The sequence below is a fragment of the Aquarana catesbeiana genome, linkage group LG05, assembly GCF_042186555.1.
Source record: "Aquarana catesbeiana isolate 2022-GZ linkage group LG05, ASM4218655v1, whole genome shotgun sequence".
NCBI classification, from domain to species: Eukaryota; Metazoa; Chordata; class Amphibia; order Anura; family Ranidae; genus Aquarana; species Aquarana catesbeiana.
Window position 1 is genome coordinate 564350415 of NC_133328.1, and position 22989 is coordinate 564373403.

The 22989-nt window shown below is 38.4% G+C and overlaps 1 protein-coding gene across 7 annotated transcripts in view; it reads right to left on the reverse strand.

The window, feature by feature from the left end:
* Window positions 1-208: 208 nt before the first annotated feature.
* RUNX1T1 (RUNX1 partner transcriptional co-repressor 1) overlaps window positions 209-22989 on the reverse strand; it is a 216015-nt gene continuing 193234 nt past the window's right edge. For 6 of the 7 annotated variants that reach the window (XM_073631944.1, XM_073631947.1, XM_073631946.1 and 3 more), the window contains exons 10-11: window positions 19571-19761; window positions 209-6980 (exon numbers count right to left, since the gene is read on the reverse strand). In XM_073631944.1, coding sequence (XP_073488045.1) covers window positions 6705-6980; window positions 19571-19761 — 467 coding nt within the window. In that variant the 3' untranslated portion in view covers window positions 209-6704. The remainder of the gene's footprint in view (window positions 6981-19570; window positions 19762-22989) is intronic. The other variant, XM_073631942.1, reaches the window with a different exon arrangement.

The following is a 22989-nucleotide window of genomic DNA, read 5'->3' on the forward strand; positions in this document are numbered from 1 at the left end:
TAATAAAGTGTCCGGTGAGTGATTTATCATGAATATTGAATTTATGAATTTGTCAGTCTGGTACTGAATCGCTGGAGTGGTTAGATTTTGTATTTTAGCATCATCATTTTTGATGTAATATACACACATTGTTTTGAATGTTTTTGCACTTAAGATTTTGTGTTTCTGGAGCACAGCACTTATATAGAATTAAAAAAAAAAAAAACAATTGTTTTTCACGTTTTTATTACACAGTAAAGAATACAACAATACCTGAATCATACTTTAAAGATTCACAGGTTGACAGACCATACAATACAGTCCAACTAAAGGAAAAGAATAAACAAGAACCCACATTTCAGACATAGTAGACCTAAAAGCTCAAGAATATGCCGACGAAAGCATGATGTCTATCCCCTTTGCACCCAGTGTTAGTCTACCATCCACTTGTGGTACATGTCTGAATTAAGTATTGCACAACAACTTTTTATTTTTTTTATTTTCACAATAACGTTGCAGAACCCAAAATAAAATAATATTTTTTTTTTCTTTGAAAAAGTACTTCAGATCTGCATTTCAACAGTCTCCAATTTGTTTTACTGTCCTTTGAAGAGTTCGGACAACACGGAGTCACTTTTGCCCACCCCACCCCAACTTTAAGTATTCCAGACTTCGGCATGCTTTGCATTAGTAAACCAGCCTTGTATTTTAAATCCCCAAGACATGCACCTACACAAAATTAAAGCTTAAAAATCTGAAAAAAGTTTAAAGTAAGAAAACAAGACAACAGGCAACCCCATCACACAGCCCTGTGACAGGGTTAAAGAGACAGATTGGGAGGAAGTAGAAAGAAGGGGCAAGAGCGAGGGTGCCCTAAACCTATCAGCGACCACCATTTAGATATTTCCAATAAAGCTAGCTTTTTTTATTAGCTTTTAATGTGTTATACTTACAAATTATATTCTCACATAGCCTGCATATAAATGACAAGCAAAAAAGGAAAGTAACTTTTTTTTTTTCTTTAAGTTAATGAGGTCTGCTTTGTTACCAAGAAGTGATATGGTTTGCAGCTGTATGAGCTTTGCTTTTGGTATCCTGTTTTTGTGCCCATTTGGTTTGTCTAGACCAGTTTTGATAGCTACTGGTGCAATATACATGCTGTCAGAGGTAGAGTGAAACTTTTTGCCACTGAGGAGTTTGTAGCAAAACAGGAGCAAAAAAAAAGAGGAGGGGGGAAGAGGAGGAGATAGAGAGATTTTAGAGTTGGGAGGAGGGGAGGAAGTATCTGGTGTTACTCAGGGTGCCCTGAATTTAAAAAATGAGACATATTGTTACTAACCCATGATCAACACAGAAAAAAACAAGCTGCTCCATTACTAAACAGCTTACATTGATTGACAGATGACTTATAGATGTAAGTATTTTTGGGGTTTGGCCATTCCTTCCTATTCTGAATGCACAAGAGCTCTAATAGAAAGGATTATCCAGTGTCACGTACAGACAAGAGTTCACTGATAAATGTGCTCAATCTAGAAATGTATAGCCATAGCCGTGTTTCTAAGTGCAAGGCATCTACTAAAGGTTCAATGACAATGTCTATGGGAGTTTCGCAGAAGCAGGTCACAGAGCAACATCACAGTGGGTTTTGGGATGCCATGGTATTGGAAGTGGGATATACCAGTGCTGCATTTAAAAGCACCATAGCAACGAATGTGAGAAAGTGTATGATGCTAGGTCCAAGGGTGGCAAAGTAACCAAAGACAGCACAGCGACACCCACACCTCATTTTGCTGACAGTATCTTGTTCTTGTTTATAATAAAATGTTGAAGATTGCCTGCCAGTACCATCCAGGCAGCTTCTCATTATTGCTGTCCTACACAGTGTTTTTGTTGGTAGTACAGTGTAATGCGTACTCACAGTTCATCCACTTGGGGTTTATACACATAGAATCAAACTGTTAGTAGTGCAATGCCGCATACACACGGTCGGATTTTCCGATGGGAAATGTTGTATGTGAGCTTGTTGGCTGAAAGTCTGACCGTGTGTATGCTCCATCGAACATTTTTTGTCGGACTTTCCAACAAATGTTGGCTAGCAGGTTCTCAAATTTTCCACCAACAAAACTTTGTTGTCGGATTTTCCGATCGTGTGTACACAAGTCCGACGCACAAAAGTTCACGCATGCTCGGAATCAAGTACGAGCCGGAAGTACTTGGTCTTGTAAAACTAGTGTTCGTAATAGAGATATCATGTACGTCTTGTACGTCACTACGTTCGTAATTGTTGGCCAACATTTGTGTGACCGTGTGTATGCAAGACAAGTTGGAGCCAACATCCTTTGAACAAAAATCCATGGTTTTGTTGTCGGTAAGTCCGATCGTGTGTACAGGGCATAAGAAGACTTTTCCCAAATCTTCTAGTGGCCAGTTGCTATTACTTTTATTCTCTCTAAACCGTCTCAGTGGAGTTGATTTACTAAAGGCAAATAGACTGTGCACTTTCGAAAGTGCAGTTGTTGCAGAACTTAGTGAATGAGGGGGAGCTCTGCTGACTTCCATCATCCAATCCTGTACAAACAAAAATGCATTTTTTTTTATTTTCCTTGCTTGTTATTGAGTATTCTTTGTAAAGTAAAGTTTTACCTCATTTACTAAGCTCTTGAGCATAAGCACTTGCAGAGTGCAACTGCACTTTCAAACGTGCACAGTCTATTTGCCTTTAGTAATTCAACCCCAGCGCGCTTTGTGTAGCTATGGTGTCTGATCTTATTTAGTGTTATTTTAAGGCTAGCCATTCCACAGTGATAGGATGGAGGGGGGAACAAGACAGTTGGTCTAGCAGAGGCAAGAAATATAAATCCAGATCTCTGTATGACAATGGGGTTTCTTTACTAAAAATGGAGAGTGCAAAATTAGTCACAGTTCTTCATAGAAACCAATCAGCTTCCAGGTTTTATTGCCAAAGCTTAAGGCTTAATGTACACAGGACATTTTTACAACCTCTCCTAAACGATTTAACTTGACAGATAGTAACTCACGTTTAAAACATTCGTTTTGCCGCGTTTGCGATTACAAGCGTTTGAAAAAAAATGTATTTTTTTCTTTTTTCAAACTAGCCAAAAATGATAAATGCCCGTAAATGAAATGTGGCTAAAGCCGCATTTGGCCGCGTTTTGCATCTGAAACGTCAGAAACTTCGGCATCTGAACTCATTTTTTTGCCTTCAAAGAAAGGCCTATAAACACAACTGCCTAAAAACGACATTAAACGAACCTGTGTACATGTACACATAAGATTACATTGGATGAGTTCAGGGGCAGTTGAAAAAAGCTTCCAACTGCCTCTGAACGTCCGTTTACCAGCAGCAGTGTACATGAGGCCTAATTGAACAAGCTGAGGTTAGAAGCTGATTGGTTTCTATGCAGAAATGTGACTAATTTTGCACTCTCTAGCTTTAGAAAATAAACCCCAATGTGACATCAAGGAACACTGCAATAGTATGCAAATGCATTTAGAAAATCAACACCAATGCAGCACCAGAGATCTGGTTTAAAGAGCATTATGGCAGCTTAATTTTAAACATGATGCCACTTTAAAATGCTGATACAATTTCAAGCACCACAGCAACTGGGAATATTTCAGATTCCTAATAACTATACATATAAGAACATTATATTTGGATGTGGTGTGTTAATAAAGCTGTAGCAATGATAATAAACACTACGACAAGACATATTGGCGTGCTATGCAAAGGCCCATGACATTAAATCTGGAATCAACATGACACAAAAGTGCTTACTTAGGTCCTATAGCATTGTAGTGCTTGCTTAGGACCTATAGCAATCCTCGTGTAGCATTCTATGGATACTTGACTAAACAGGGGTATTAAATCTTAATTACAGTCACTAAATGCCCTTTCATTTTTATTTTATGACCTACAGTATATGACCACATAGACTACAATTTTTGAAAAAAAATATATTATAAAAAAATCCTGAATTGTAGCAAGACATCCTGGTATACAGGAAATAAAGCACCTTGCTCATATTTTGCAGAGAAGCTGTTATGCCCCATACACTCCCCTGCCCCGCACTCATTTTGTCTAGAGATCAGACTTCCTTGTGTAGCTATATTACGGAGATTTAAGCACAATTCCTCCACTGTTGCTAGGAAAGGATCATTTAGGCTAGGGGGAGCTATTTGGTGGTTTTCCTACTTCACCCAGGGGTCTGTTACTATGCGTTTTAGTACAGTTATTATATGAAAGTACAAACCAGGCCACAACTTAATTTTCAGTGTGACTAATTTTTTTGGTTTTGCTCTTTGGGGAAATAAAGTTTAGGCTTAAAGTAGATCTAAACCCTGACTGGATGACCTTTAGTTTCCTAAAACAATGTATATTTAAAAAAAGGGTTTTTATTTAATAAAATACTGTTTTCACCTTTTTTTTCATCATTTTTTTGCCTCTCAGTGCCTATCTCTATCCACTACCTGTTTGCATGCATTTGTTTCAGCATCACCTACACAACACTGCTTTGGTCCGGCTTCTTGATAGTGACAATGGAGGACCATGCCTGCATAATGTGTCAGCAGTGCCACTTGTAGTCAATATCAGGGGTACATGTGGTTGAGTGCAAATGCAGGAGCACAACTGGGAAACAGCTATCACCCCATAAGAGGAAATGCCTGAACAAGGACCTTCATGTCTTGCTCACAAGGTTTGTTTTTTTTTTTTAATGAGAGCTGCATTTTTTAAAATGGCATTAATGTGTTAAAGCTTTTAGTGATTGGGTTTAGGTCTGCTTCAAGCTTGATTTAAATATTTCCTATCTAAGCTAAAACAGTGATCATTATCTGTAAATTCTTGTCTGGACACTGGACAACAAAAAGGGTCATTAAATTTACACTAAACCTTATTTGACAAGTTTAATCATCTGATCTTTTGGAATATTAGTATTGGTACGTTAAAAAAAAAAGAATTTTGGTCCTTAAGATCAGTCTTTGGCTGACTTCCCTTTATGCAGAACACTTTATGACCTGACATTCAGCAGTTAAAGCCGTCAATCTACACCTCAGCATTTGGAAATCTAATTTGTCATTGTAAAAATTAGAAATACAATGTTTTACAGCAATACACATGCACTGCCTTTTTAACACTTAAGTGAAATTTTGTTTTTTGTTTTTTTTTTGTAAAAAAAAAAAAAAAAAAAAACCTCTATTTGTGAATCTTAAATAATTCAAAAACTAGGAAAAAAAAACAAAATCACTATGGTTTTATGCAAACAGATCGATGATGTGGTTCTCGAGTATTTAAAAAGGAGATTGCCAAAATAATGCATGCCTAGGGAATCATTATGACAGTGCAAAAATACATTTATGTACATCCCTCCTACAAAAACACTGATAGGTTAGCATTCCGTGAAGCATGCTAGTTTTAGGACATAAAAAAAATCATATAACAGAGTGAATTAGCAGCTCCGGTAGATAGCGTAAAATTTTTCTTTTTCTGAAGATGAAATAAAAAGGGCTGTTTGTAACTACTAGAGAAGTATCACTTACATATACAGTTATAAAAGCAGCATAGAAAGAGACAGTTTATCTCACCAGCTAAGAATAAAGAGATTAAATGTGGGCATGGTTAAAACTACAATGCATATTCACATTTGTCCATCACATTTACAAGAAAAAACACCATTGGGGAACCTCACAGGACAGGAGTGTTTTAAACACCGAGAGAACTACTAGGTTTTTTTTTAAGTGAAAGAGTATGGGATGGAAAATTCTTTTTTTAATTTTTTTTATTTTTTTTGAAATGCGGGCTGGAGCTGAAGCCACTATGTATACATTTTTTTTAATTGTTTTGTTGTTTTGATTAAAAAAAATATTAGAATAGACCCGATTGTCTCTGTGGAACTTTGCAAAAAATGATTAAACTTTGAAAAGTTTTTTTTTTTATTTATTTTTGGGGCAACTGCTTGGTGTCATGATTGCCAGCTTGCTACTTAATGATACGATGAGACCGTCCCTTTTTAAAGGAAGCCTTTCCATGATGGTATTTCGCTGCTGCTGTAATCACACAACCCGCTGCAAATCATCTTATGTATTGTTGACCTGGATATTATTGTACTTAAGAAGAACATCTGCGTTCCTTTCCAATCTGTTGCACATCTGCAGGTTTTGTAGCGGGTCTTCAAATATCAGTCCGTTTCCCTTGGATGCCATTCCTTATCTTGTTAACTGTCTACTGCCATATCCGACTCATGCCCTTAAGGAGGTTGTGTCACCATATCCTTTCTCCTTCATCGCTAGAAAGAACAATGTAATTTTGTTTTTCACGTTAGCATTTTCCATTTTTTGCTCTCAACAGCAGTTAGCAATCTCTTGGTTCGCTGTTTGGTAAAGCATCTGTTAATGAGGTCATCTAGTTTAAAATCCCAGCTACTGAAAAATACCAGGGAAGAGGTCAATTTTAACATTGTGTTATATTTTGTACTCTCAGTTTTCTAATGAAAAGATATCTTTGATTTTTTTAAGAAGTTATTGTGACCCGTTACTGGCCTTCACGTTTTTTTATTACTACCTCAAGGTAAAAGTAGTTCATGGTTATTGTAGCACTGAATTAGGATAGTTCTTCTTTACATCTTTGAATATCTGAGTATGAGGACTTGGTTTCATTGAGTTTTTAAAGTTTTTAAAGAATTAAGTTTATCAGTATTTTTTTTCTTTTAACGGGCAGCAGTCTCTAGGGTGGACGGTGTGCCAGGAGTGGTAGACCGTGGTGTGGCTGCTGGTGGTGTGTCGATGGGGCTTCCTGCACCACTGCTGGGTGTAACCGAGGAACTGACTGCTGGTGTCTCCCCTTGCTGTTGGGCCTGAATAGTCTGTCCACAGATGTGATGATGTTTCTCCCAGTCTTTGTGCTGACAAAAAGATCCGCAATACCGGGCGGTGTTGCAGCCACTGCAAGTTTCGCTCGCCTTCCGTCCACAGTTCCAGCAACTCTGAAGAATGGAAACAACCAAATATTCTGTTAGAATATTTAATAGCCTAACTATATTCATTGCCTCAAAGAGTAACATTAAACGAACTGTAAATTACAAGCACAGGTGGAAAAAGTACGAAATGTGTTCTGAACACATGGTGAGACATTTGTGCAAATCCACTGAATTTGCCTTATTATAGTGAAATTGCAAAATGCTATGTAAACAATCTGCTCTGGTTTTTCAGCAGCAGATGACAGAAAACGCTACCAGCAAAAGCATGTTCATGTTCAAGAAGAAAAAAAAAAAAAAAATTAATTGCAAGTTTTTTCTTTCAAGTGACTTAGTTTTAGGTCTATAAAATACATTTGATATTTTATCATCTTTCAATCATCTGCCTAACTTCACTGAAAGTTTTCAAAGAAGCTATGATAAAAGTAGCTAGAAATGAAAGATGGAAAAGTATTGCTCTGCTCTTTGTATAACAATGAATTTTATATATATATATAAAAAAAAGGATGACTTAGAGACTGGTTCCTTTGGTTCTAAGGGTCACTAGGATCAGTATATTTCAGGAACATTTTAGTATCACAAAATGTAGTTACGTCTGATGCCAGAAAAAAAAAGAATGCTTTGATGTCCACTAAAGGCTAATGAAGGGATTCCAATAACAGAAAGACCACTAATTTTGATATAAAAGTCCTTTTGACTCATTTAGTACCTATATTAGTCTAACGAGAATGTAAACCTAATAAATATACTCATAGTGTAAACATGTAAACTCAAATGCTATTTTTTGCTTTCTAATACTAATAATAACCTGGTGATTCTGCCAATATCTTTCCCCTTGCAGCACTTCCTGTGTTGGACTGACAACAAATCTCAAGGTAGCAAGGTGCCAACATACTGCATGCATTCAGTCCTGTTGTCAGCCTGTGAATGCAGAACCCTGATTGACAGGGGCAGATTCATGCAGTCAAAATTTCTCCGATGCTGTGGCTTCAATCATTAAATCCTCCAATTTTTTTCATTGTTTCTTTTTACCAGGGGATAAAAAGATCGGGGGCTCCCAGAAAAAGTCCTCTTTAATGGTTACCAATTGCTGTCTAGGGGAATTTGCTACTTTTTAGCTACTAAAAAATGATCAGCATTTGAATATCAAATATACATTTCAACATTGTTGTACAGATGAAATGAGTGAGTTATATTTTTAAAATAAAAGGATACTGCGAACCTTAAAAAATTCTAGACATTAAAAAAGAAAAATCGAATCCAAACATGAATATAATTTGATTTCCTTAAATAGAGCATCTGTATCTGCCTATAAAACTATAGTATATTCAGACTTTGGAAAGTACTGGAAAGTTGGCCATGTGGAAATATGGGATTTGTCCAAAACATACTGGCTCCATCAGATTAAAATCATATGTGGCTCCACTCAAAAGCATGGAATATACAGAATCAACCAGATAATTACAAATGCATGTGCAGGGATTTTTTTTTATTTTCTAAAATTGTTCCCATCTTTAGAAAACACTTCAAAATATCTCAGAAAAGAAAAAAAACTTTCCAAACACAGAAACAGATGTTTTTTGGTAGTTAAACGTTCAGGTTGTAGACTGGATGTCTGGCATCACCTGGTTTTAATTCAATCCTTCTGGTTCCAGGTTTGCGTTGTCTAAACTTAGCTGCGTTTCAGAGATGTCAAAACCTATTACTGCACACTACAAATGGATTCAGGATATGTTTACTTTTACTACAGTGTAGTGTTTAAGAGGACAAAGACACAACAATGGGCCTTTTCTATTGGTATACTGGCAAGACTATAGCACAGAACGTGTACTTTTACAAAAAATATGTTATATTAAAATATGAGAGATGTGCGATAAAACAACCTGTGTTAACAAAATTAAGTTATATTCAAATTTGGATTTACAAGTTGTACTGTATATTCAAAAGGTATTAAATTATAAGGTATTTGTGTCATCTAGTACCAGTGATCAGGTCTCATTCCCACCTCCACCTTTATTGCAAGTCTCAATGATATTAGGCATGAGTTAGACACGTATGTACAATCCACCAAATAAGGATATACATTTTATACTTGTATTGTGTATGTTTAACACCTTCATAACCTCTGTTAGGTCAGGTGAACTACAGTCAACAGAAATGACCCCAATGAGTTCCTAGAGACATAGAAAATTAAACATGGTATATTGGTTTTCTGTGCCCAAATACCAATGCTGATAGTATAGAGTGAGTGTTTTTTGATGCCAAAGAAAGACGAAAAACAGTTCTACACTTTCATATACAGTATGCTATTATCTATAATCTTAACCAAATCCTTAGGACAACTATAACAACTAACTGTTCCTTTAAAGCAGTATGCACAGCATAGTGTGTGTGCTGTGTCATTTGTCCCTCTCTATGTTCTAAAAAAACTGGTTGATCCTGCCTGTTCCTGTGTCCCCCTATGTAAATTGACCATGGTAATCATGGCTTCTGTTACAGGATACTGTGGTCAGTTTACGTGCCTGCATCATCCCTCTGCTCTCCTCTCTCCCCCTCCTTACCTGCCTATCAGCTCCTGTGTCTGAGCTGATAAACAAATCCGCCCCTCCCCTCCTGCCACTATTAGTAGCTGGAAATAAAATCAAAGAAGGATTATTGCTAGCCCCTCTATTCTACAAAGATATATAATACTGTGTACTTGTTTGTTTAAAATCATGCCTCTAAATACCTTCTTTTAGAACGGTTCTCTTCGGTCACGTGACCTCCGGCCCCTCTCCTCCTCCATTCCAAGGGCTACAGTGGGAGGGGCTGAGCGGACAGCACATCAGTCACGTGACCTCCTGGTTGACCTCAGAGGGGGATCTCAGCCCCTCCCACTGTAGCCCTTGGAATGGAGGAGGAGAGCGGCCGGAGGTCACGTGACCGAAGAGAACCGTTCTAAAAGAAGGTATTTAGAGGCATGATTTTAAACAAACAAGTACTCAATGTTGTATAGCTTTGTAGAACAGAGGGGCTGGCAATAATCTCTGTATGACTGTACCACTTTAGGCCAAATGCAAAAGGGTTAAGTAAACAGGAGAGGCCCTGTGAATCTAGCTGATGGACTTTACAGAGAGATAAGTACTGTATACAGGGGACCTAATTACCGGTGAGGGTTCACACATTACCGACTTTACTGCTGCATAAACATAGAAAGAGAACAATAACTCTTGACAGATTTAAAAAATAGGAAAAATTATTTCTACTAAATTAAAACTATATAAATTAAATCGTAGTCTGTGGCAAAAAAAAAGATTTGTGATCAGGAGACTCAATATGTGAGGAGTGGAGTATTTATGTCACAGAACAAAGACCCAATTGAATGTGTACAAATACGTTCATCACTGTTTGACTTGTTAACATCAAGAAGCCAGGCCAATTATGTGCTGGTCACATTTGATTCCTGCAATGGTGTGGTTTGCTTCCATTCGACTCTTCCTGAGAAACTTTCAGATGTTGCAAATCAGTTCCTTTTGTCTTTGGGAACTCATCTGCTGTGCATTAAAATGAAACTCTGGGCATCTAGTGATCCAGCAAGGGTCTTTCATCCCCACAGAAATCTGCAACAAATTAAATTCTAGCTCTATTAAGTCACAGCAACACTTTGGTGCTGGAGCTGTATGCCAGTTTATTCCTTGTACAGTTTTCAAATTGGAGTTTATAACCAATGCTTGAATGCCTAAATTACAAAACATGATAATCTTATTTTAGATTGCTCAGTAGCTGATGCAGTATGTAGTAAACAATACGTGGTTGATCTTTGAGAGAGAATAGTAATCTGAAATGGTGTAATGATGTAATGTGGTGGCTTGTTGCTACCTTGGGTAAATCTGGTCCTAAATTTGATTTTCTTTTTTTATCCCTTTGCACTTGCACATTTTTTTCCTCCAGCAATCCAAAAACATATTGGCTTAATACACAAATAAAAAATGTAAAATATGGCTGCCTTTCTTTTTTGTATGTTGAGCACAATATCAGATCTAGTAGGCCATGATTGATGGTTTTTTAACCACTTTAGCCCCGGAAGGTTTTACCCCGTTCCTGACCACAGCACTTTTTACAATTTGGCACTGCGTCGCTTTAACTGGTACTTGCGCGGTCGTGCAATGCTGCCCAAATTTTGCGTCCTTTTTTCCCACAAATAGAGCTTTTTTTTGGTGCTATTTGATCACCTCTGCGGTTTTTATTTTTTGCTAAACAAATAAAAAAAGACCGAATATTTTGAAAAAAATAAAAGTTCTGCTTTTGTTTCTGTTATAAAATTTTATAAATAAGTAAGTTTTCTCTTTCACTGATGGGCACTGATAAGGCGGCACTGACAGGCACTGATAAGGCGGCAACGATGAGGTGGCACCAATGAGCGGGCACTGACGGGCACTGACGATGGGTACTGATATGCGGCACTGATGGGCATTGATAGGCGGCACTGATGGGCACTCATGGGTGGCACTGATAGGCGACACTGATGGGCACTGAAAGGCTGCAAAGATGGGTTCTTATGGGTGGCACTGATAGGTGGCACTGATGGGCACTAATAGGCGGCACTGCTGGGCACTGATATGCAGCACTGATATGAGCCACTGATAGGCTTTCCTGGTGGCAGTGGTAGGCATTGTGAGTGGGCACTGATTGACAGCTGCCTGGGCATTGATTGGCAGCTGCCTGGGCACAAATTAGTATTTCCCTGGGGGTCTAGGAGGGGCATACCCGGTGGTCCAGTGTGGATGGCCATCCTGGTGGTCCTGGCAGGCATGATGGTGGTCCTGGGTGGGATCCGAGGGGGGGCTGTGCTGATAATCAATCAGCACAGACCAACCCTGTCAGGAGAGCAGCCGATCGCCTCCTCTGTCAGATGCAAGTGAGGAAAAGCCGATCACGGGCTCATCCTATTTACATCGTGATCAGCCGTGATTGGACACGGTTGAGCATTTGGTAAAGCGTCTCCGTCAGAGACTCTTTACCTAGATCGGAGTTGCGGTGTGTCAGACTGACACACCGCAACAACGATCGCTGCAATACGCGCCCCCCGGGGCGCGCAGCGGCTTAAGATCCTGAAGACGTCATACGACGCCCAGTCAGGGTGTTGAAACCACTTTGCAGCCGTCATTCTGCTACATGGCAGGCGGCAAGTGGTTAATCAGCACTTCTTATAAACTGTGCTCTTCAAGGGACAAGTCTTTTGTGGTGATTTAAAAAAATGGGGGTCAACATATGCAAAAAAAATTTTGGTCTCTAGATAACAGTAAAATCTCAAACATGTTAAAAAAAAAAAAAAAAAAGAAGTATCATGGACTGAAACTTAATTTTGCAGTAGCTGTGAGCAATAAAGAGATAAAAGTACGTGGTGCACATTGACGTCTTAGGCCATTCCTCCTGGCAGCGGTGTTTTGGCAGAAAAAAAAAACTTGGCACTTGTAAGCGCTTTGGCGTTAATTCATTTCATTGGCCAGCATAACAGCATAATAAGCTATTCTGCACACTGTAATTAATTAAAGCTCAAGTGCTAAACGTGGCTAGCATTAACACGTTTAGACGCATTTACAGGCGTCAAGCTTGTTTTCCCTGATGCTCCCGGATGTGCTGGCAGTGGGTTTCTTTTTTTTGCCTCTTCACGCCCCTGCCTCTAAATGCCTGTGTGGACACATAGGCTAACATGCATCGGCATTTAGAGGCAGAATAAAAAAAACGCTGTGCAGAAGGCCTTCCTTATATTGACTGAGAACTAAACAGACTTCTCCTTTTAACCACTTGCCAACCGCCCCATAGCAGATTTAATGCTACAGTTCAGCCGTGCTACGCAGGATCACGTATACATACTGCACTTCTGAGTATTGGGCGTGAGTGTGCACCGCCAGCTCGCTCCCGCTGTGATTTTAAACAGCGGGTCCCGCCAGCCCAATGTCCACTGACTGATCGGTTGGTACACTGACAGAATTGCCGTCTGCCTATGTAAACAAGGCAGATTGCCGTTCTGTCAGTACAGAATGCATGGATCCTGTGAAGCAGAAATACAGACCCATGCCTTCCACTAGTAAAAGCACCTCCCCCACTACAGTAAAACATTAGCTAGGCACACAGTTAACCCTTTGATCGTCCTTGATGTTAACCACTTCCCAGCCAATATCATTAGTTCACTATAATAATGTCACTGGTCCCCAAAAAAGTGTCAAAAGTGTCAGGTGTCAGATTTGCCCGCCGCAATATCGCAATTCTGCTATAAGTTGCAGATGGTCGCCATTACTAGTAAAAAAAAGTTTGTAGACACTATAACTTTTGCGCAAACCAATCAATATACGCTTATTGGTATTTTTTTTTACCAAAAATATGTAGCAGAATATATTTTGGCCTAAATTGATGAAGAAATTCGATTTTTTACATTTTTTTATTGGATATGTTTGAACGCAGAAAGTAAAAAATATTGTATTTTTTTCTCAAAATTATTGGTGTTTTTTTATTTATAGAGCAAAAAATAAAAGATGCAGGGGTGATCAATAACCACCAAAAGAAAACTCTATTTGTGGGGAAAAAAAAACCCATCAATTTTATTTGGGTACAGCGTCACAAGACCATGCAATTTTCAAAGCAAAGCAGTACCATATCGCAAAAAATGGCCTGGTTGGGAAGGGGGTAAATCTTCCGGACGCCAAGTGGTTAATTTAGCACAGAGTTATATTTATATGGCTAAATCTTTTACAGAGTCAAAAAGGCTGAAAAGGCTGTCAAGTCTGTTTAGTGCTGACTACACAATACAATATAATGGTCGCTAATTGCATTTTTTTATCCTAATCTCACTTATGAAAACACCTACACAGAACTAGATTTCAGAATAAAGCTACTTCATATAAAATATAACAAAACACTTTCCTTATAAGTGTTTTTTATGCATGAGATAAAAGAACAAAGAAGCTTGCAAAAACATACAGGTACACAGACAGAGATGAAAGGAAGAGTCAACTCATACATAGCCAGCATGTCTATTATATACAAGTAATGTGTTATGGATTACAATAATTACAGGCAGCGTCTGCAGCCAAAGAGAGGGGCATGCTCATTATCTCTTATCCTGCCTGTTTATTTTGTCAGAAAAAAAAAAACACAGACCACCAAATTGTAGAAAACCAGGGTCAGAATAATAACGAGGAGGTCATTCATTAAGCACAGAAGTGTTCATATTGTTACTGTTGGGGAAAAAATAATCCCACATACACAAGACTTCTTTAAATTCCTTCAAATTCTCAGAGGACCAAAGCACTAGGAATGTATATTTATAAATTCTCATGCACAAAGGTGTGCAGTGAAATAGAACATAACATGTATTTTTTTTTCAGCATACATCAATCAGCCCTAACTTTATGACCACTGACAGGTTAAGTGAATCACATAGATTATCTTGTTACAATTACAACTTAAAATTGGTTTTAAAGGCTCAATGTTTTTTACCTTCATGCATTTAATGCATGAAGGTAAAAAACCTTTTGTGTGCAGCAGTCCCCCTAATACTCACCGGAGCTCCCTCTCGATCCAGCAATGTGCACAAGAGCTTAGCTTCTCCCCGGGTCTCCTCATAGGCTGGGACAGCAGTGGGAGCCATTGGCGCCTGCTGCTATCAATTACAGCCAGTGAGCCTAAGAGGATAGAGTGGGGGCGGGGCCGAGCCACAGCTGTGTGTCTCATGGAAGCATAGAAGGAGCAAGCAGTTTGCTATTGGGGGCACTGGCTGAAAAAGAGGAGCCAGGAGTGCCGGTGTTATATCGATTTGTCCCCTCTGTCGAAAAGTGCCCGCGCATGCGCAGAACAGAACGGCACTCCAGCTGATTTCCTGATCAGCTGGAGTGACGTCACCATAGCGCATGCGCACATCGTAGGAGGCTTTTTTCGATGGGAGATACCATTTGACGGTCACAATTGAATGCTATGCAAACAGTGGAGGGACACCAGATTTGTTACATTGTGCCTCGCTGTTGTGCCGCAGGTTTACAGTGTGCTCAAGGTCAGTTTTTGTCTGTGTTGCAGGGCAGGTTTGGTGTGTTGAACGGCGGGTTTTGCCTCTGTCTAAGAGCGGGTTGCAACACAGACAAAACCCACCCTTCAACACACTTACAACCTGCCCTGCAACAGCGAGGCTCAATATGACAACTACGGTGTCCCTCCGATGTTTGCATAGCTTTCAACTGTGCCCGTCAAATGGTATCTCCCGTCGAAAAAAAGGCTCCTACGATGTGCGCGTGTGCTATGGTGACGTCACTCCAGATGATCAGGAAATCAGCTGGAGTGCCGTTCCGCACATATGCGGGCACTTTTTGACGGAGGGTACAATTCGACAGAACACCGGTTCCAAAAAGAGGAGGATCAGGGCCGCTCTGTGCAAAACCACTGCACAGAGCAGGTAAGTATGGCATGTTTGTTTTTGTTTTTTGAGACTTTAATGTTAGTGGGATATGTTAGGCAGCAAATAAACATGTTGCCCTTGAAGTTAATGTGTTGAAAAAAGAAAAAATTGCAGTTTGTTGTGTATGGGGCTGCATAACCACAGACCAGTCAGGTTGCCCATGCTGACCCATGTCCACAGCTAAGAGGACCTACAATGGGCATGTGAGCATCAGAACTGGACCACAGAGCAATGGAAGAAGGTTGCATGGACTAATAAATTCTGTTCTTTTATATCCAGTGCATGTTTGTCGCTTACCTGGGGAAGAAATTACACCAGGATGCAGTATGGGAAGAAGGCAAGCTGGCAGAGGCAGTGTGAAGCTTTGGCCAATGCTCTGCTAGAAAATGTTGGCATTTATGTAAATAGTACTTGACACATACCACTTACCTAAACATTGTTGCTGACCAAGTATACCGCTTAATTGAAACTGTATTCCCTGATGGCAATCCCCCCTTTAGCAGGATAATGTGCCCTGCCACACTGCAAAAATGGTTCAAGAATGGATTGAACAAGTACAATATGACTAGTTCCAAATGTTGACTTGGCCTCCAAATTCTCCAGATCTCAATCCAATCAAGCATCTGAGGAATGTGCTGGAAAAAACAATTACAATCCATGGAGGCCTGCAACTTACAGGACTTAAAGGATCTGCTACTGGCATCTTGGCGCCAGACATACCTTCAGTGGTCTAGTAGTGTCCATGCTTCGAAGGGTCAGGGCTGTTTTGGTAGTAACAGGAGGACCTACTCAATATTAGGTGGGTGGTCATAAAGCTATGGCTGAACAGTGTATATGCCATATTGGACTTCAGATTGTGTAATTTTTCTTCACTTTGGGAAATCAGATCTTCAAAAAGATTTGGTTATTTATAGTAAATAGTCAGATCTGACAGAAATGGCGTGAAGAAATACTAAAATACACAAAAAGAACATAGTTACTGTTGCATGATGCTCAAACACAAAGTCTCGAGGGGATTATTTACTAATCCTGGAGAGTGCAAAATCAGGCTCACTTGTGCATAGAAACCAACCAGCTTCCAAGTTTTATTACCAAAGCTTAATTGAACAAGCCGAGGTTAGAAGCTGATTGGTTTCTATACAGAAGTGAGACTGATTTTGCACTCTCCAGCTTTAGTGCTTGTCTAATAGGCATCTTAGATGCATTCTTTTAAACTGTCATAAAAATATCAAAACACAGAAGCATGGGATATGGGCAAATGATACCTCTGCCCAACCACCATATTGTGCTATGGACAGCATAAGTAAAATCTACGTTCAAATAGAAACTGCATCTCTTCCAACCATTTGATTACCTGTTAACTTAAAAAAAATTGTGGCTGCCTATACACTGAATATAGGAAAGACCGTACATTATCTTCCTCCCATGATAATAAACCTATGTGAGGGCACCTTAACTGTTTACAACACAATTAAAATTCCCTACTGGTGAAATTAGGTGAATTAATAAATGGAACTAGGTTACTGTGTATGCCACACTAATCAAACTACTGCTCCCAAAGGTAGAGCAGCTTAGAGTAGTGCACGGCCTCCACTTTAAGTCTCATCTCCATGCCTCCAGTGAAAAGAGCCATAAAGCATCAAACTTTACCATGTCATACCTGCTCTGTGCAATGGTTTTACACACAGGGGCCCCGATCATCTTCTGGGCTCCTCCCATCCGCTGAGTGTCCCCATATGAAGCTGCTCCCTATGGGGCACTTGTGCGTGCTTGACCTGAGCCAGACTGTTTGTGTCTATTCAGACACACAACCCAGCTTGGCCCCACCCCCACTCTCTGCATTCAGGTTTTGACTGAAAGCAGCAGGAGCTAATGGCCTTTTACCTTTACAACCACTTTAACGTGATCCTAAAGTCTGTCTTTTTTTCTTTAAAAATAATAAACGTGTTATACTTACCTGCTCTGTTGCAGTGGTTTTGCACAGAGCAGTCCATATCCTTCTCTTCTAGGGTCCCACTTCGGCGCTCCTGGCCCCTCCCTCCTGTTGAGTGCCCCCACATAAAGCAGCTTGCTATGGGGGCACTCGAGCCAAGCCGCAGCTCTGTGTGTCCATTCAGACATGGAGTCGTAGTTCGGCCCCAACCCCCTCTCTCTCCTGATTGGCTACCTGAATTTTATTGACAGCAGCGGGAGCCAATGGCGCTGATGCTGTGTCTTAACTAATCAGGAGGGAGAGTCCCAGACAGCCGAGGCACTCGTGCAACATCACTGGAGGAAGATCAGGCTCAAGTATTGGGGGGCTGCTACACACAGAAGTTTTTCTTATCTTAATGCAGAGAATACATTGCGATAAAAAAACTTTCTGACTTTACAGCCACTTTAAAGCAGAGTTCCCCCATATAAAAGTCAGCAGCTTCAAAAAGTGTAGCTGCTGACTTTTAATAATCGGACACTCACCTGTCCCATGGTCCAGCGATGTGGGTGAACGAAGCCCCACTTCTCTCCCCCTTCTCTCCTTGGCGCCGGCATCGTGACTGTGGGCGCCCGGCTGGGGCTTCACAGCCAGGCACACACTGCGCATGCATGAGCCGCGCTGTGATTGGCTGGGCAATCTTCTGGGACCTGTGACGTGTCCCAGAAGATTGCACAGAGGGGGTGGGGAGAGGTGAACTTTCTTCCGGCTCCGCGAAGCCCCAGGAGGAAGTGGGAGCTGGATGCCCCTAAAAAGAGGGTATCCGTTCCTCCCCAAAAAAAGACATGCCAAATGTGGCATGTCAGGTGGTCACCTTCACTTAGACTCTTTTCACACTTGGGGGTTTTTCAGGCGCTTTAGCGTTAAAAAATGCGCCTGTAAAAAGCCTCATCTGCAATCCCAATGTGAAAGCCCCGAGTGCTTTCACACTGTGGCGCTACGCTGGCAGGGCGTCAAAAAAAGTCCTGCAAGCAGCTTCTTTGCATCGCTTTAGGAGCAGTGAATATACTGCTCCTAAAGCGCCCCTTCCCATTGAAATCAATAGGAAGTGCCTGCAAAACGCCTGCAAAGCGCTTTTGGCAGCTGCACTTTGTGGGCGCTTTTAACCCTTTATTCAGCCACTAGCGGGGGTAAAAAGCGCCCCGCTAGCGCTCGAAAAAGGCTGGTAAAGCGTCGTTAGTTTAAGCGGCGCTTTACCAGCGTTTTTTGGGAGCTGGCAGTGTGAAAGAGCTCTTAAAGCACTCCGGCTTTCACATTGGGATTGCAGATAAGGCTTCTTTCAGGCGCTTTTTTTAACACTAAAGCGCCTGAAAAACGCTCCAGTGTGAAAGGGGTCTTAAAGCGGAAGTTCCATTTTTGGGTGGAACTCTACTCTAAGGCAGAATTCCAGGTTTAATTTGACTTTGGGGCCAAGCTCAAATGAAAAGTCACAAACCTGGAATTCTACTTTAAGCATGTTTATAGGTACAGAAATCTAAATTGGCAATGAGTGTTCAGTGTAGCATGGAATTATGTTTTAATGTTGTCTATAGAGCTGATAGAGCAGACAACAATTAGGTGCAATCATATCATCACCCCATCTACTATTCTGTCCTTTGAATATAAGTAGGCAATAGTCATTTGTGGGTGTCCTACCTTCTCCTATACAGATGGCAGTTCTTGAATGCCTTTGACCTATTAGGCCAAGATAAAGGGTTGTGGGGAAAAAACTGAAAACATGGAAACATATGAGTAATCATATACTCAAAGTATAAACACATATTGCCCTTATATTTAAGTGATATACAAAAAAAAAACAAAAAAAAAAAAACAAAAAAAATGATGGGGTTGATTCACTAAACCAATTATGGGGTTTATTTGAATGTAAGTGAAAATTCACTTTGCAAAGAATACTCAAACATGTGCAAGAAAAAATATGCAATGCTTTTGTTCATTGTGTTCTGGATATACATGCTTGGACGATTGAAGTCAGCACAAGTTCACCTTAATTCACTAAGATAAGTGAAAATTCAAGTTAACGTGCCCTATTTCTTGAGTAAATCACCCCTTATGCGTTAGACAATTTGGCTCATAAACATTTTGTTTTAAAATGCTGATTTTTTTTATAACTCAAAGACGCAATTCACAATTCTAATCCTGTTATTTAATATTCACGGCAACTTAATAAAATGCACACGCATAAATTTCAGAGGGTCTTACCTCACTTGAGTCTTCCTGCTGATTAATAACAGACAACGCATCCTCTGCAGCTTGCCTCTTTGCTTCTGCCACCGTTCTTTCCATTTTTGCTCGTTCTGTAGTAATCATTTCATGGGCTTTTCTTTCTGCTTCAGACACTGCTTTCTGTAATTCTGTCATAGCCTGTCTTTTCACCTCGTTTACGGCTTCTTCTGTAAAATAAATACAAGATACCTAAAATATGCACATAGTGACTAAAATCCAGAAGGAAGAGCGGAAAAATAGAAAGAACCTTATCTTGGCTAGTCATGTGTATTTAAAGGCAACGGTGAAAGCTTGCCTGCTTTATAAAGGTAATCTCACCCTTGAGGACAGTTTACGAGAATAAAATAAAAAAAGAAAGCCAGCAATGGATTGAATGTGAATTTCTTTATATTCCTCTTTACAAAAATGATTAGGTCCAAATTATAATAGAGACCCAATACATATTCAAATAATAAAATAAATTAGTTATTTTTATTGCAACTACAGCCTATACACATCTATTAAATAAATCTATAGCTTTTATTTATATATTTTCTTTATTATGTTAAGGCCTAAAAAGTGAGCAAACATATATTTTTTATAAAGTACATATGAAATTTGCATATTAATAGCAAATTGTCCCTAGTATGTATGAATGTGAGTTAGGGACCTTAGATTGTAAGCTCCTTGAGGGTAGGGACTGATGTGAATGTACAATGTATATGTAAAGCGCTGCATAAATTGATGGTGCTATAAAAGTACTTGAAATAAATAAAATAAATAAATATTTCCACTTGCAGCAAGCAGGTCCACAAGTTTACTCTTGTTTTACTTACTACTATGCTATGAACAGTCTATGTACCCAAATTTGTTATTGACTATTGAGGTCTGCTCATAGCGATTGGTTAAATAATTGCTAGCCTTTTGTTATTAGAAAGTCTAGAATTAAAAAAATGTAATGGAAGCGTTCTGTCTTACATGTTTATTTTAATAACAAATATTAAAAATATTTAAATGAGAAGTTCATGAAAAATTACCCAAAACATTATAGATTCACTGTGCTGAAGAAATATTTTAATGAAATACAGGTTTGCAAGTGTAATGTAAAAAAATGATTAATTTCATAAATGTGAGCATTGTTTATTTGATATTGCTTGACTTAATTTCTTACAAACACTCATCTTTCAGTATGGTAGCCCCAAGTGTCCACCTAAAATCTATAGTCTTGGAAAATATTTACATATTCTCCTTCAAACCTCCTTTTTTAAACCATGTCATCATGAACTACTAGGATTTAATGGTAAAAACTATGCTTACGAGTCAAAAGTAAATATACTAACTAAAGAATTACAAAAAGAGAGTTTATAGTTTTAATTTCAATGCACCATTTTTTGTTGGTGCTTTCCCTATTCTTGAAGTTATTACAAACCTGCATATGACTATAAATACATGTATTTACTTTGATTGAACTGATTAGATTGTGCTGGCCTGCTGGGTTTAGGTTTTTCCTATTTTATGCTGTTTTTTTAGTTTTTAAAGTGTGAAAGTTGTGGATTTTTTGAGGTGGAATGATTTACAATTTATTTTTTCTATATTAATACATAAATGTAATAAAATGCAATTCATCAATGCAATTATCAATAGTAAAATAATGCTGATATTTGGACTAGTTAGAAAATTCCTCTACTGCTTATGCCACTTAATTTTTCCTTATTTCTGAATAATTGTATTTAGAAATTTTTAAATAGAAAAGCATTTTTCCATAAATATACATTTACCACACACTGGAAAATATATCAATTTACAAATTATCCATTGTTCTTAACTTCTTTTTATCACTCACAAGTTCAATATAACAGGCAGACACTCTTAATTGTAATATATTTGCTGAATATGACAAAATTTAGCAATTGCTGATACTAATTAAAACATGCCCAGGGTATTCCCTGTCTGTTTTATGCTACATATTACACACAGAGAGCAGCATCCTTTCTCGGCTGCCACCAAATTTAACCCTTTAGGCTTGATTTCTATTTTTTCTAGGATAATTATACAAAATTCTTATTGAGCTATAGTAGCACAGTACACCATGCTAACACCAATATAATTAAGAATAACATTAGAAAAATATTTTACTATGCTTTTTTTTTTTGTTTTGTTTTTGCAAAAGGGATTACTATATTTTGTCTAAATTTAAAAAAAAAATGTCTTTATCAATGAAAAAATCCCCCACTTGTTTCATTTTATCTAACTTTCATCTCTATTCAAACCAAAATGACAATGAATAATTGAAAATTTAATAAGAAGTAATTATTAACTTGGCAAACGTTGTGCCAATTAACACTCTATTAAAACTAATTATGACATGTTTCATTCAAGTGTTTTCACCTAATTGTTTCACTCACTTAAAAAGCACCTTAATTAAATGTTCTGTTTAATTAAGAACATAGATTTCTAATAGAATCGTATTACCAGATATTAAAAATTAAGAGCAAATGAATACGCTTCAGGAAGCATTCTGTAAGGAGACTCTTTGCTAACCACTCAAGAAATTAATTTTCCCACAAACCATTAGTGAAACTTTAGAACATTTGTTATTTTTCCACAATTTTTAAAATATTAGGCACAAAGCACTTATAAGGGGAAACAATTCTCAAATATTTATAGTCTCCAAAAACGAGACTCAAAAAATTGCAGTTATGCTTTTTGTCCTTTTGATACATCATGTCTGTGTTGAAATCTAATTTTTTTTTTCTTTTGTCGCAGGGAGGGGGTATTGTGGAGGAGGTGATGGTACTTAATATCACAGATGTGAACAATACAGCCTGGGCCTAATTTACTTTGAATATTCAAGGTGAATTAAAATTCTATCTAAGTGGCAATACAGGACAATAATTTTTGCTTACGATCAAAGCTACAGCTTGACTAATTGTATATGCTAATCAGGCAATTTATATTTAAATTATGCATTCCTATTCTGGTCCCACAGGCACGCACAGATCTGCTAGGAGAATTGATAGGATGTTCATAAGGTGCTTGCATATTTATTATTAAATGCAAACAAACCATGTTTACTCAAAAAAGAAATATACATAGAATATTGCACGGGTGATGGGTTATTATTGAGAGTTTCTTCCAGAATCTGTAATAAATACAGTTTTAGAAAAAAAATAATAGCTTGTTATATTTAAGAAAATTTTTAAATTTTCTTAAATTAAAAAAAAATCATATTTTGTCTAATTTACTAGAAGACACCAAATATGTTATTTAAACTTTTTTTATCAAGTTTTTTTAAACTAACAGTTAATTTTGCAGAACCTTTTGAAGAGAGTGTTAAGTGTACAATAAAAATATGTGTGAGATTATAAATGTAAGTATTGCTAATGCACCTTTTCATTATTAAATAACCTTTACAT